The sequence below is a fragment of the Salmo salar genome, chromosome ssa05 (genome assembly GCF_905237065.1).
Source record: "Salmo salar chromosome ssa05, Ssal_v3.1, whole genome shotgun sequence".
NCBI lineage: Eukaryota > Metazoa > Chordata > Actinopteri > Salmoniformes > Salmonidae > Salmo > Salmo salar.
In genome coordinates this window covers 972,501-986,306 of record NC_059446.1, presented here as the reverse complement: position 1 = coordinate 986,306, position 13,806 = coordinate 972,501, and the positions used below count along the sequence as shown (strand labels likewise).

The window sequence follows — 13,806 nt, the reverse complement described above, 5'->3', positions numbered from 1 at the left end:
TTTTGAAAGAAAAGCAATTTTTTTGTCAATTAAAATAACATCAAATTGATCAGAAATACAGTGTAGACATTGTTAATGTTGTAAATGACTATTGTAGCTGGAAACAAAAACTTCCTTACTGAGACCTAGACAACCAGGTGAGGAGAGTTCCTTACTGAGACCTAGACAACCAGGTGAGGGGAGTTACTTACTGAGACCTAGACAACCAGGTGAGGGGAGTTCCTTACTAATTAGTGACCTTAATTAACCAATCAAGTCCAAGGGAGGAGCGAAAACCCACAGACACTCTGCCCTCCGTGGAATGAGTTTGACACGATGTGTAGAACAGGAAGTGACAGTAGAACAGGAAGTGAAATAAAGAGTGTTTGCTATTCTAGCTCCCACCTTCAAGAAAAGTCTCTGTGAATGTGTCAAAATAGGAAAATTACTACAAAGGGTTTAACTCATCTAGATGGTCCCCTGTTTTAAAAAATATGGTTCCATTTATAACACAATGACAGACCAATGCCAACACCACATGTTGATGTTAATGAATTGATACTGACACTAATCCAGAAGAACCGGACATGTGATATGAAATGAGATGCCCTGTGTCTTGTCCTTAAACCCCTTTTTTGGTTTGTTGTTCAGTTAACTTGTCTAAACTCTTTTTTTTTTTTTAAACGGTTCGGAAGTGAACTATTTGAAATGTTTAAAAAAGTTTACTCATATTGAATACACCTCGAATCTTACTTCATACACCCAATGACTCCTTATCAAAGATGGTGGATAAATACATATTGACCCCCCCTTTGTTCAGGGACACATTGTTCCATTTCTGTTAGTCACATGTCTGTGGAACATGTTCAGTTTGCTGAAAATAAACGAAGTTGACAGTGAGAGGATGTTTCTTTTTCTGCTGAGTTTATGTCTATGATCCCATCCCGCTCGCCCGAGACACCCCACCCAGACCATAGAAAAATAGCCAGCGAGATGACTCGCCCTGGGGCACCCCCCTCCCACCGGTCACCCCCTCCACCGGTCACCCCCATCCACCGGTCACCCCATCCACCGGTCACCCCCCCTCCACCGGGCACCCCTTCCACCGGTCATCCCCCCTCCCACCGGTCACCCCCCTCCACCGGTCACCCCCCTCCCACCCCCTCCACCGGTCACCCCATCCACCGGTCACCCCCCCTCCACCGGTCACCCCCCTCCACCGGTCACCCCCCTCCACCGGTCACCCCATCCACCGGTCACCCCCCCTCCACCGGTCACCCCCCTCCCACCGGTCACCCCATCCACCGGTCACCCCCCCTCCACCGGTCACCCCCCTCCCACCGGTCACCCCATCCACCGGTCACCCCCCTCCCACCGGTCACCCCCCTCCCACCGGTCACCCCCCTCCACCGGTCACCCCCCTCCACCGGTCACCCCATCCACCGGTCACCCCCCTCCACCGGTCACCCCCCTCCACCGGTCACCCCCCTCCCACCGGTCACCCCATCCACCGGTCACCCCCCTCCCACCGGTCACCCCCCTCCACCGGTCACCCCCCTCCACCGGTCACCCCATCCACCGGTCACCCCCCCTCCCACCGGTCACCCCCCTCCACCGGTCACCCCCCTCCACCGGTCACCCCATCCACCGGTCACCCCCCTCCACCGGTCACCCCCCTCCACCGGTCACCCCCCTCCACCGGTCACCCCCCCTCCCCACCGGTCACCCCATCCACCGGTCACCCCCCTCCACCGGTCACCCCCCTCCCCACCGGTCACCCCATCCACCGGTCACCCCCTCCACCGGTCACCCCCTCCACCGGTCACCCCCCTCCACCGGTCACCCCTCCCCACCGGTCACCCCATCCACCGGTCACCCCCCTCCACCGGTCACCCCCCCTCCACCGGTCACCCCCTCCACCGGTCACCCCCTCCACCGGTCACCCCCTCCACCGGTCGGGGACATTAAGTAGAGCAGAACGGCCCAGCCAGGATCTCTCTCTACGGTCTCTTCCTCTATCACGCCATTGGCTCTTGAAGCGGAAATTTTGACCAATAGGAATGTGACAGCGAATCCTTTAATCCGTTGCCAGACGACCGACGGAAAGCGCCTCTGTGAAACAGGATGAACATGGATATAACTGTGTTGTTGTTGCTGCTGTTGACTTTATATGGAGTCCCTTCAACCGGACAAAAGAAAAAGGAGGTATTGCTATTATTCTCAGTGCACGGTGTTATAATCATTACACTGCATGCGTCGTGAATTTACTAAATCGCTAACGGTTAGCAGGCTAACGTTAGCTCATGGGTCTAGCTAGCTGTTAACTTTTAGCCTGGAACCGGTTACCTAGCTAGTTTGCATCGTCGAAAATGCTGCAGATATAGATATCTAGATACTTGTAATAACTAACAAATCACTTATTGATATGGCTATGTTCTATTTGGTCGGAAAACTTTTAATAACCTTCCTGCAGCTATAATCCGCATCATTACTAAACTGTTAGCACTTCCGGGTCAGGAAGGCGCCCTCATTTGGCGCTAGCTAGGAATTAGAGACTTTCTCTCTGAGAGGGGGGGCTAGTTGATGGACTGGTATCAGACCCTAACCTCTAACCCCTGACCTCTCTTCTCCCTCCAGACCCTGCTCTCTGAGAGGGGGGGGCTAGTTGATGGACTGGTATCAGACCCTAACCTCTAACCCCTGACCTCTCTTCTCCCTCCAGACCCTGCTCTCTGAGAGGGGGGGGGGGGGGGGCTAGTTGATGGACTGGTATCAGACCTTAACCTCTAACCCCTGACCTCTCTTCTCTCTCCCTCCAGACCCTGCTCTCTGAGAGGGGGGGGGGGCTAGTTGATGGACTGGGCTTGTATCAGACCTTAACCTCTAACCCCTGACCTCTCTTCTCCCTCCCTCCAGACCCTGCTCTCTGAGAAGGTCGGCCAGTTGATGGACTGGACCGGGAGAAGAGCTGTGATCCGTATGAACGGGGAGAAGTTTCGTCGCTTTGTGAAGGCTCCTCCCAGGAACTACTCTGTGGTCATCATGTTCACCGCCCTGCAGCCGCAGAGACAGTGTGGCGTCTGCAAGTAAGTTCGCTACTGATTGTGACACCAGATAATGTATATTTAAACAAAGATTTTTTTTTGGTATCCATTACTTGGAGTTATAGGGTGGGTAATGTTTGGTGTAGCCTAGGGAATTTTCGACCAACCATAGCTTGGACAATACTGTCTTTGTCCTCGATTAGTGGAAACAGGAGTGTCATAAAAGGTCTAGTGTCCGTTTTTTAATTGTGAAAATAAATATATGATTTGCTCCATGAAGTAATTTAACAATGTGTACACCTCCATGTTGTCCATTTCAAATCTTCTCTCATTAATTGAGACGGCTGGATGTCCACCCCAAAGTGCTGCATGTCACAATACTCACCTGTCTTGATCAATGAGAGAAGACTTGAAATAGACAAGATGGCAGAGTACCCATGGCAGAGTACCCATGGCAGAGTACCCATGGCAGAGTACCCATGGCAGAGTACGCATGGCAGAGTACGCATGGCAGAGTACGCATGGCAGAGTACGCATGGAGCAAAAAATGTGTTTATTTTCTCAATTCAGACAAACCCGTCTGCAAGTAACAGCCACAGAGGTGGCGTGTAGTCTGCCAGTCAGTATCAGAGGCGGCGTGTAGTCTGCCGGTCTGTATCAGAGGCGGCGTGTAGTCTGGCGGTCTGTATCAGAGGCGGCGTGTAGTCTGCCGGTCTGTATCAGAGGCGGCGTGTAGTCTGCCGGTCTGTATCAGTCTGTAAATGAATCGTATCTTAAATAGTGAAAGGTATTTGACCCCCTCTGCAGACAGGCTGACGAAGAGTTCCAGATCCTTGCTAATTCCTGGCGTTACTCCACTGCCTTCACCAACAAGGTCTTCTTCGCTACCGTCGACTTTGACGAAGGATCCGACGTCTTTCAGATGGTAAATCTCTTCTCTCTTTTAGTTTATTTCACCCTTCACACGTTATTTAGAACCGGCCCGTCTCCCTGACTGTTAGAACCGGCCCGTCTCCCTGACTGTTAGAACCAGGCCCGTCTCCCTGACTGTTAGAACCAGGCCCGTCTCCCTGACTGTTAGAACCAGGCCCGTCTCCCTGACCGTTAGAACCGGCCCGTCTCCCTGACTGTTAGAACCGGCCCGTCTCCCTGACTGTTAGAACCGGCCCGTCTCCCTGACCGTTAGAACCAGGCCCGTCTCCCTGACCGTTAGAACCAGGCCCGTCTCCCTGACCGTTAGAACCAGGCCCGTCTCCCTGACTGTTAGAACCGGCCCGTCTCCCTGACTGTTAGAAGCAGGCCCGTCTCCCTGACTGTTAGAACCAGGCCCGTCTCCCTGACTGTTAGAACCGGCCCGTCTCCCTGACTGTTAGAACCAGGCCCGTCTCCCTGACTGTTAGAACCAGGCCCGTCTCCCTGACTGTTAGAACCAGGCCCGTCTCCCTGACTGTTAGAACCAGGCCCGTCTCCCTGACCGTTAGAACCGGCCCGTCTCCCTGACTGTTAGAACCAGGCCCGTCTCCCTGACCGTTAGAACCAGGCCCGTCTCCCTGACTGTTAGAACCAGGCCCGTCTCCCTGACTGTTAGAACCAGGCCCGTCTCCCTGACTGTTAGAACCAGGCCCGTCTCCCTGACTGTTAGAACCAGGCCCGTCTCCCTGACTGTTAGAACCAGGCCCGTCTCCCTGTCTGTTAGAACCAGGCCCGTCTCCCTGACTGTTAGAACCGGCCCGTCTCCCTGACTGTTAGAACCGGCCCGTCTCCCTGACTGTTAGAACCAGGCCCGTCTCCCTGACTGTTAGAACCGGCCCGTCTCCCTGACTGTTAGAACCGGCCCGTCTCCCTGACTGTTAGAACCAGGCCCGTCTCCCTGACTGTTAGAACCAGGCCCGTCTCCCTGACTGTTAGAACCAGGCCCGTCTCCCTGACTGTTAGAACCAGGCCCGTCTCCCTGACTGTTAGAACCAGGCCCGTCTCCCTGACTGTTAGAACCAGGCCCGTCTCCCTGACTGTTAGAACCAGGCCCGTCTCCCTGACTGTTAGAACCAGGCCCGTCTCCCTGACTGTTAGAACCAGGCCCGTCTCCCTGACTGTTAGAACCAGGCCCGTCTCCCTGACTGTTAGAACCAGGCCCGTCTCCCTGACTGTTAGAACCAGGCCCGTCTCCCTGACCGTTAGAACCAGGCCCGTCTCCCTGACTGTTAGAACCAGGCCCGTCTCCCTGACTGTTAGAACCAGGCCCGTCTCCCTGACCGTTAGAACCAGGCCCGTCTCCCTGACTGTTAGCATCGTTAAACTGAAATTGGTTTATCAATGCTTAATAAAGGGCTATATTTTGTGCCTACAACTCAATGTTTAGGTTTAAGGGAATACTTTATCTCTCCTAATCGGGATGTTTTAAGGGAATACTTTATCTCTCCTATTCGGGATGTTTTAAGGGAATACTTTATCTCCCCTAATCGGGATGTTTTAAGGGAATACTTTATCTCTCCTAATCGGGATGTTTTAAGGGAATACTTTATCTCTCCTAATCGGGATGTTTTAAGGGAATACTTTATCTCTCCTAATCGGGATGTTTTAAGGGAATACTTTATCTCTCCTAATCGGGATGTTTTAAGGGAATACTTTATCTCCTAATCGGGATGTTTCTACTGAACATGTAGGTTGCCCACCTGCACTCTGACACCTTTTAAAAGTAAGAGTTATTTTGTTCCTCCAGCCAATCGCAATCACTCTATTGAGACATATTGCAGACTGGTTGAACAAGATGTTGATCTTCCTAAGAACAAACAGGAGAACATATTTTCCATAATTTACCTCAGGATGAAATACAAGCTTTGCTTGATTTACAATCCGATACGCCAGTCCTAACGGCCCCTATTGTAGAGGGCATTGATGCAGTAACGGCCCCTCTATCATTGATGCAGTAACCAGCAGTATGATCTCAGAACAGCTCCCCTCCTCCTAAAGGACACCAGCAGTATGATCTCAGAACAGCTCCCCTCCTCCTAAAGGACACCAGCAGTATGATCTCAGAACAGCTCCCCTCCTCCTAAAGGACACCAGCAGTATGATCTCAGAACAGCTCCCCTCCTCCTAAAGGACACCAGCAGTATGATCTCAGAACAGCTCCCCTCCTCCTAAAGGACACCAGCAGTATGATCTCAGAACAGCTCCCCTCCTCCTAAAGGACACCAGCAGTATGATCTCAGAACAGCTCCCCTCCTCCTAAAGGACACCAGCAGTATGATCTCAGAACAGCTCCCCTCCTCCTAAAGGACACCAGCAGTATGATCTCAGAACAGCTCCCCTCCTCCTAAAGGACACCAGCAGTATGATCTCAGAACAGCTCCCCTCCTCCTAAAGGACACCAGCAGTATGATCTCAGAACAGCTCCCCTCCTAAAGGACACCAGCAGTATGATCTCAGAACAGCTCCCCTCCTCCTAAAGGACACCAGCAGTATGATCTCAGAACAGCTCCCCTCCTAAAGGACACCAGCAGTATGATCTCAGAACAGCTCCCCTCCTCCTAAAGGACACCAGCAGTATGATCTCAGAACAGCTCCCCTCCTAAAGGACACCAGCAGTATGATCTCAGAACAGCTCCCCTCCTCCTAAAGGACACCAGCAGTATGATCTCAGAACAGCTCTCCTCCTCCTAAAGGACACCAGCAGTATGATCTTAGAACAGCTCCCCTCCTCCTAAAGGACACCAGCAGTATGATCTCAGAACAGCTCCCCTCCTCCTAAAGGACACCAGCAGTATGATCTCAGAACAGCTCCCCTCCTCCTAAAGGACACCAGCAGTATGATCTCAGAACAGCTCCCCTCCTCCTAAAGGACACCAGCAGTATGATCTCAGAACAGCTCCCCTCCTCCTAAAGGACACCAGCAGTATGATCTCAGAACAGCTCCCCTCCTCCTAAAGGACACCAGCAGTATGATCTCAGAACAGCTCCCCTCCTCCTAAAGGACACCAGCAGTATGATCTCAGAACAGCTCCCCTCCTCCTAAAGGACACCAGCAGTATGATCTCAGAACAGCTCCCCTCCTCCTAAAGGACACCAGCAGTGTGATCTCAGAACAGCTCCCCTCCTCCTAAAGGACACCAGCAGTGTGATCTCAGAACAGCTCCCCTCCTCCTAAAGGACACCAGCAGTGTGATCTCAGAACAGCTCCCCTCCTCCTAAAGGACACCAGCAGTGTGATCTCAGAACAGCTCCCCTCCTCCTAAAGGACACCAGCAGTATGATCTCAGAACAGCTCCCCTCCTCCTAAAGGACACCAGCAGTATGATCTCAGAACAGCTCCCCTCCTCCTAAAGGACACCAGCAGTATGATCTCAGAACAGCTCCCCTCCTCCTAAAGGACACCAGCAGTATGATCTCAGAACAGCTCCCCTCCTCCTAAAGGACACCAGCAGTATGATCTCAGAACAGCTCCCCTCCTCCTAAAGGACACCAGCAGTATGATCTCAGAACAGCTCCCCTCCTCCTAAAGGACACCAGCAGTATGATCTCAGAACAGCTCCCCTCCTCCTAAAGGACACCAGCAGTATGATCTCAGAACAGCTCCCCTCCTCCTAAAGGTCACCAGCAGTATGATCTCAGAACAGCTCCCCTCCTCCTAAAGGTCACCAGCAGTATGATCTCAGAACAGCTCCCCTCCTCCTAAAGGACACCAGCAGTATGATCTCAGAACAGCTCCCCTCCTCCTAAAGGACACCAGCAGTATGATCTCAGAACAGCTCCCCTCCTCCTAAAGGACACCAGCAGTATGATCTCAGAACAGCTCCCCTCCTCCTAAAGGACACCAGCAGTATGATCTCAGAACAGCTCCCCTCCTCCTAAAGGACACCAGCAGTATGATCTCAGAACAGCTCCCCTCCTCCTAAAGGACACCAGCAGTATGATCTCAGAACAGCTCCCCTCCTCCTAAAGGACACCAGCAGTATGATCTCAGAACAGCTCCCCTCCTCCTAAAGGTCACCAGCAGTATGATCTCAGAACAGCTCCCCTCCTCCTAAAGGTCACCAGCAGTATGATCTCAGAACAGCTCCCCTCCTCCTAAAGGACACCAGCAGTATGATCTCAGAACAGCTCCCCTCCTCCTAAAGGACACCAGCAGTATGATCTCAGAACAGCTCCCCTCCTCCTAAAGGACACCAGCAGTATGATCTCAGAACAGCTCCCCTCCTCCTAAAGGTCACCAGCAGTATGATCTCAGAACAGCTCCCCTCCTCCTAAAGGACACCAGCAGTATGATCTCAGAACAGCTCCCCTCCTCCTAAAGGACACCAGCAGTATGATCTCAGAACAGCTCCCCTCCTCCTAAAGGACACCAGCAGTATGATCTCAGAACAGCTCCCCTCCTCCTAAAGGACACCAGCAGTATGATCTCAGAACAGCTCCCCTCCTCCTAAAGGACACCAGCAGTATGATCTCAGAACAGCTCCCCTCCTCCTAAAGGACACCAGCAGTATGATCTCAGAACAGCTCCCCTCCTCCTAAAGGACACCAGCAGTATGATCTCAGAACAGCTCCCCTCCTCCTAAAGGACACCAGCAGTATGATCTCTATCATTGAATTTCTTGATCGTCTCCCTGATAACACTTTGTTAGTTACTTCTGATGTTGAGTCGTTATACACTAATATTCCACACGAGGGCGGTATTGAAGCTATGGAACATTTTCTTCTACAACGTGACCCTGATGAACTACCTTCTAGTGCTGCATTATAACATTGGATGAAATAGTACTCACCCACAACTACTTCATGTTTCTAAATGATTTCTTTATTCAGACGAAGGGTACTGCTATGGGATCCCCCTTGGCTCCTAACTATGCTGATTTGTATGTGGGTTACATGGAGAAACAGTTTATTTTCAATCCTCTCAAAAATGTTTTCTTGCCTTACATCATGATTTGGAGACGGTATATCATGTCCAATCAATTGAATTTACCGCAGGTGGACTCAAGTCAAGTTGTTGAAAAATCCCAAGGATGATCAATGAAAACAGAATGCACCTGAGCTCAATTTCGAGTCTCATACAAAAGGTCTGCATACTTATTTAAATAAGGTTTTTCTGTTTTTTATTTGAAATAAATTAGCAAAAATTAAGATTTTTTTTTTTAAATAAAGGTGTTGTCGTGCCCTCTTCGACTGTCTTGGTGTGCTTGGACCATGGTAGTTTGTTGTTGATGTGGAGACCAAGGAACTTGAAACTCTCCACCCACTCCACTACAGCCCCGTTGATGTTCATGGGGGCGTGTTCGGTCCACCTTTTCCTGTTGTCCACCATCAGCTCCTTTGTCTTGCTCATGTTGAGGGAGAGGTTGTTGTCCTGGCACCACACTGCCAGGTCTCTGATCTCCTCCCTATAGGCTGTCTCATCGTTGTCGGTGATCAGGCCTACCACTGTTGTGTCGTCAGCTAACTTAATGATGGTGTTGTAGTCGTGCCTGGCCACGCAGTCTTGGGTACAGGAGGGGCCCCCGTGTTGAGGATCAGCGTGGCGAATGTGCTGTTACCTATCCTTACCACCTGGGGGCGGTCCATCAGGAAGTCCAGTATCCATTTGCAGATGGATGTGTTTAGTCCCAGGGTCCTTAACTTAATGATGAGCTTTGAGGGCACTATGGTGTTTAATGCTAAGCTGCAGTCAATGAACAGCATTCTCACATAGGTGTTCCTTTTGTCCAGGTGGGAAAGGGCAGTGTGGAGTGCAACTGAGATTGTGTCATCTGTGAATCTGTGGACCAGCCTTTCAAAGCACTTGTGCTACAGGTCAGTAGTCATTTAGGCAGGTTACCTTCACTTCCTTGGGCACAGGGACTTTGGTGGTCTGCTTGAAACATGTAGGTATTACAGACTCGGTCTGGGAGAGGTTAAAAATGTCAGTGAAGACATTTGCTAGTTGGTCTGCGCATGCTCTAAGTACACGTCCTGGTAATCCGTCTGGCCCCGCGGCCTTGTGAATGCTGACCTGTCTAAAGGTCTTGCTCACATCGGCTACGGAGAGCGTGATCACACAGTTGTCTGGAACAGCTGGTGCTCTCATGCATACTTCAGTGTTGCTTGCCTCGAAGTGAGAATAGAAGGTATTTAGCTCGTCTGGTAGGCTCGCGTCACTGGGCCCGCTCGCTGCTCTGTTTCCCTTATAGTCTGTAATAGTTTGCAAGCCCTGACACATCCAACGAGCGTCAGAGCCGGTGTAGTAGGATTCAATCTTAATCCTGTATTGACGCTTTGCTTGTTTGGTGGTTCGTCTGAGGGCATAGCGGGATTTCTTATAGGCGTCTGGATTAGTGTCCTGCTCCTTGAAAGCAGCAGGTCTATCCTGTAGCTTGATGCGGATGTTGCCTGTAATCCATGGCTTCTGGTTGGGATATGTACGTACGGTCACTGTGGGGACGACGTCGTCAATGCACTTATTGATGAAGCCGATGACTGAGGTGGTGTACTCCTCAATGCCATTGGATGAATCCCGGAACATATTCCAGTCTGTGCTATCAAAACAGACCTGTAGCTTAGGATCCGCATCATCTGATCACTTCCGTATTGAGCGCGTCACTGGTACTTCCTGCTTTAGTTTTTGCTTGTAAGCAGGAATCAGGAAGATAGAATTATATTCAGATTTTCCAAATGGAGGGCGAGGGAGAGCTTTGTATGTGTCTCTGTGTGTGGAGTAAAGGTGGTCTAGAGTCCCCCCCCTTATGGCCTTATACAGCTGGTTGAGAGCGGTCTTAGTGCCACCATCGGTCTGTGGTGGTAAATAGACGGCTATTAATAATATAGATGAGAACTCTCTTGGTAGATAGTGTGGTCTACAGCTGATCATGAGGTACTCTACCTCTTGGTAGATAGTGTGGTCTACAGCTGATCATGAGGTACTCTACCTCTTGGTAGATAGTGTGGTCTACAGCTGATCATGAGGTACTCTACCTCTTGGTAGATAGTGTGGTCTACAGCTGATCATGAGGTACTCTACCTCTTGGTAGATAGTGTGGTCTACAGCTTATCATGAGGTACTCTACCTCTTGGTAGATAGTGTGGTCTACAGCTTATCATGAGGTACTCTACCTCTTGGTAGATAGTGTGGTCTACAGCTTATCATGAGGTACTCTACCTCAGGCGAGCAATACCTCGAGACTTCTATAATATTAGACATCGCGCACCAGCTGTTATTGACAAATAGACACACCCCCACTCCTCGTCTTACTGGACGAAGCTGTTCTGTCCTGCCGATGCACGGAAAACCCAGCCAACTCTATATTATCCGTGAGACGTTTGATGTTACATTTTTTTAATGTTCCGTTGGTAGGATATTCTCGAACGGAGCTCATCCAGTTTATTCTCCAGTGATTGCAAGTTGGCTAATAGAATGGATGGTAGAGGCGGGTTACCCACTCACCAACAAATTCAGGCACCCTGATCTCTTTATGAATATAGTAGTAGATATAATATAATAGCAGTTATGTATGTGGTATTTATTTAATATATATATGTAGTGTGTATGAATATAGTAGCATTTGTATAATATAGTAGTAGTTATTTATAAAGATAATAGTTATATATCTAGCCTATATGAAGATAGTAGTTGTTATATATGTAGTGTATATGAATATATTAGTAGTTGTATATGTAGTGTATATGAATATATTAGTAGTTGTATATGAATATATTAGTAGTTCTATATGAATATATTAGTAGTTCTATATGAATATATTAGTAGTTGTATATGAATATATTAGTAGTTGTATATGTAGTGTATATGAATATATTAGTCGTTATATATGTAGTGTAGTTATATAGTATTTGTGTATATTGTAGTAGTCGTAGTATTTGTGAATATAGTAGTTATATATCTATGTTATTTGTGAATATAGTAGTTGTTATATATGTAGTGTATATGAATATAGTAGTAGTTGTTATATATGTAGTGTATATGAATATAGTAGTAGTTGTTATATATGTAGTGTATATGAATATAGTAGTAGTTGTTATATATGTAGTGTATATGAATATAGTAGTAGTTATATATGTAGTGTAGTTATATAGTAGTAGTTATATCTGTTATTTGTGTATATAGTAGTATTTATATATCTGTTATGTGTATATAGTAGTATTTATATATCTGTTATTTGTGTATATAGTAGTATTTATATATCTGTTATGTGTATATAGTAGTATTTATATATCTGTTACTTGTGTATATAGTAGTATTTATATATCTGTTACTTGTGTATATAGTAGTATTTATATATCTGTTACTTGTGTATATAGTAGTATTTATATATCTGTTATGTGTATATAGTAGTATTTATATATCTGTTATGTGTATATAGTAGTATTTATATATCTGTTATTTGTGTATATAGTAGTATTTATATATCTGTTGTTTGTGTATATAGTAGTATTTATATATCTGTTATGTGTATATAGTAGTATTTATATATCTGTTATGTGTATATAGTAGTATTTATATATCTGTTATTTGTGTATATAGTAGTATTTATATATCTGTTGTTTGTGTATATAGTAGTATTTATATATCTTATGTGTATATAGTAGTATTTATATATCTGTTATGTGTATATAGTAGTATTTATATATCTGTTACTTGTGTATATAGTAGTATTTATATATCTGTTACTTGTGTATATAGTAGTATTTATATATCTGTTATGTGTATATAGTAGTATTTATATATCTGTTATGTGTATATAGTAGTATTTATATATCTGTTATGTGTATATAGTAGTATTTATATATCTGTTATGTGTATATAGTAGTATTTATATATCTGTTGCTTGTGTATATAGTAGTATTTATATATCTGTTACTTGTGTATATAGTAGTATTTATATATCTGTTATGTGTATATAGTAGTATTTATATATCTGTTACTTGTGTATATAGTAGTATTTATATATCTGTTGTTTGTGTATATAGTAGTATTTATATATCTGTTACTTGTGTATATAGTAGTATTTATATATCTGTTATTTGTGTATATAGTAGTATTTATATATCTGTTATTTGTGTATATAGTAGTATTTATATATCTGTTACTTGTGTATATAGTAGTATTTATATATCTGTTATGTGTATATAGTAGTATTTATATATCTTATGTGAATATAGTAGTATTTATATATCTGTTACTTGTGTATATAGTAGTATTTATATATCTGTTATTTGTGTATATAGTAGTATTTATATATCTGTTACTTGTGTATATAGTAGTATTTATATATCTTATGTGAATATAGTAGTATTTATATATCTTATGTGAATATAGTAGTAGTTATATATGTAGTGTATATGAATATAGTAGTAGTTGTTATATATGTGTGTATATGAATATAGTAGTAGTGTTATATATGTAGTGTATATGAATATAGTAGTAGTGTTATATATGTGTGTATATGAATATAGTAGTAGTTATATATGTAGTGTAGTTATATAGTAGTAGTTATATCTGTTATTTGTGTATATAGTAGTATTTATATCTGTTGTTTGTCTCCCCAGTTGAATATGAACTCGGCTCCCTCCTTCATCCATTTCCCAGCTAAAGGGAAGCCTAAGAAGTCCGACTCCTATGAGCTGCAGGTCAGAGGCTTCGCTGCAGAACAACTGGCCCGCTGGGTCGGGGACCGCACTGACGTACAGGTAACACCTCCTGACCTTTCACCTTTCACTGACGTACAGGTAGGACCTCCTGACCTTTCACTGACGTACAGGTAACACCTCCTGACCTTTCACCTTTCACTGACGTACA

At 46.2% G+C, this 13,806-nt stretch overlaps 2 protein-coding genes across 2 annotated transcripts in view; both read left to right on the top strand.

Annotated features, from left to right (window-relative positions):
- Nucleotides 1-972: 972 nt before the first annotated feature.
- LOC123743230 (leucine-rich repeat extensin-like protein 5) lies at nucleotides 973-1,947 on the top strand. Its single transcript, XM_045719389.1, has one exon. The coding sequence runs from the start codon at nucleotides 973-975 to the stop codon at nucleotides 1,945-1,947; it is 975 nt and encodes a 324-aa protein (XP_045575345.1).
- The window catches only part of LOC123743070 (magnesium transporter protein 1), a 17,923-nt gene continuing 6,059 nt past the window's right edge, over nucleotides 1,943-13,806 (top strand). The window contains exons 1-4 of the mRNA XM_045717796.1: nucleotides 1,943-2,184; nucleotides 2,896-3,065; nucleotides 3,831-3,948; nucleotides 13,557-13,697. Of these exons, the coding sequence (XP_045573752.1) occupies nucleotides 2,104-2,184; nucleotides 2,896-3,065; nucleotides 3,831-3,948; nucleotides 13,557-13,697 (510 nt within the window). The 5' untranslated portion in view covers nucleotides 1,943-2,103. The remainder of the gene's footprint in view (nucleotides 2,185-2,895; nucleotides 3,066-3,830; nucleotides 3,949-13,556; nucleotides 13,698-13,806) is intronic.

Bases quoted from the DNA above. Each gene is read 5' to 3' on its own strand.
- LOC123743230 (XM_045719389.1), top strand. From the start codon at position 973: ATGACTCGCCCTGGGGCACCCCCCTCCCACCGGTCACCCCCTCCACCG.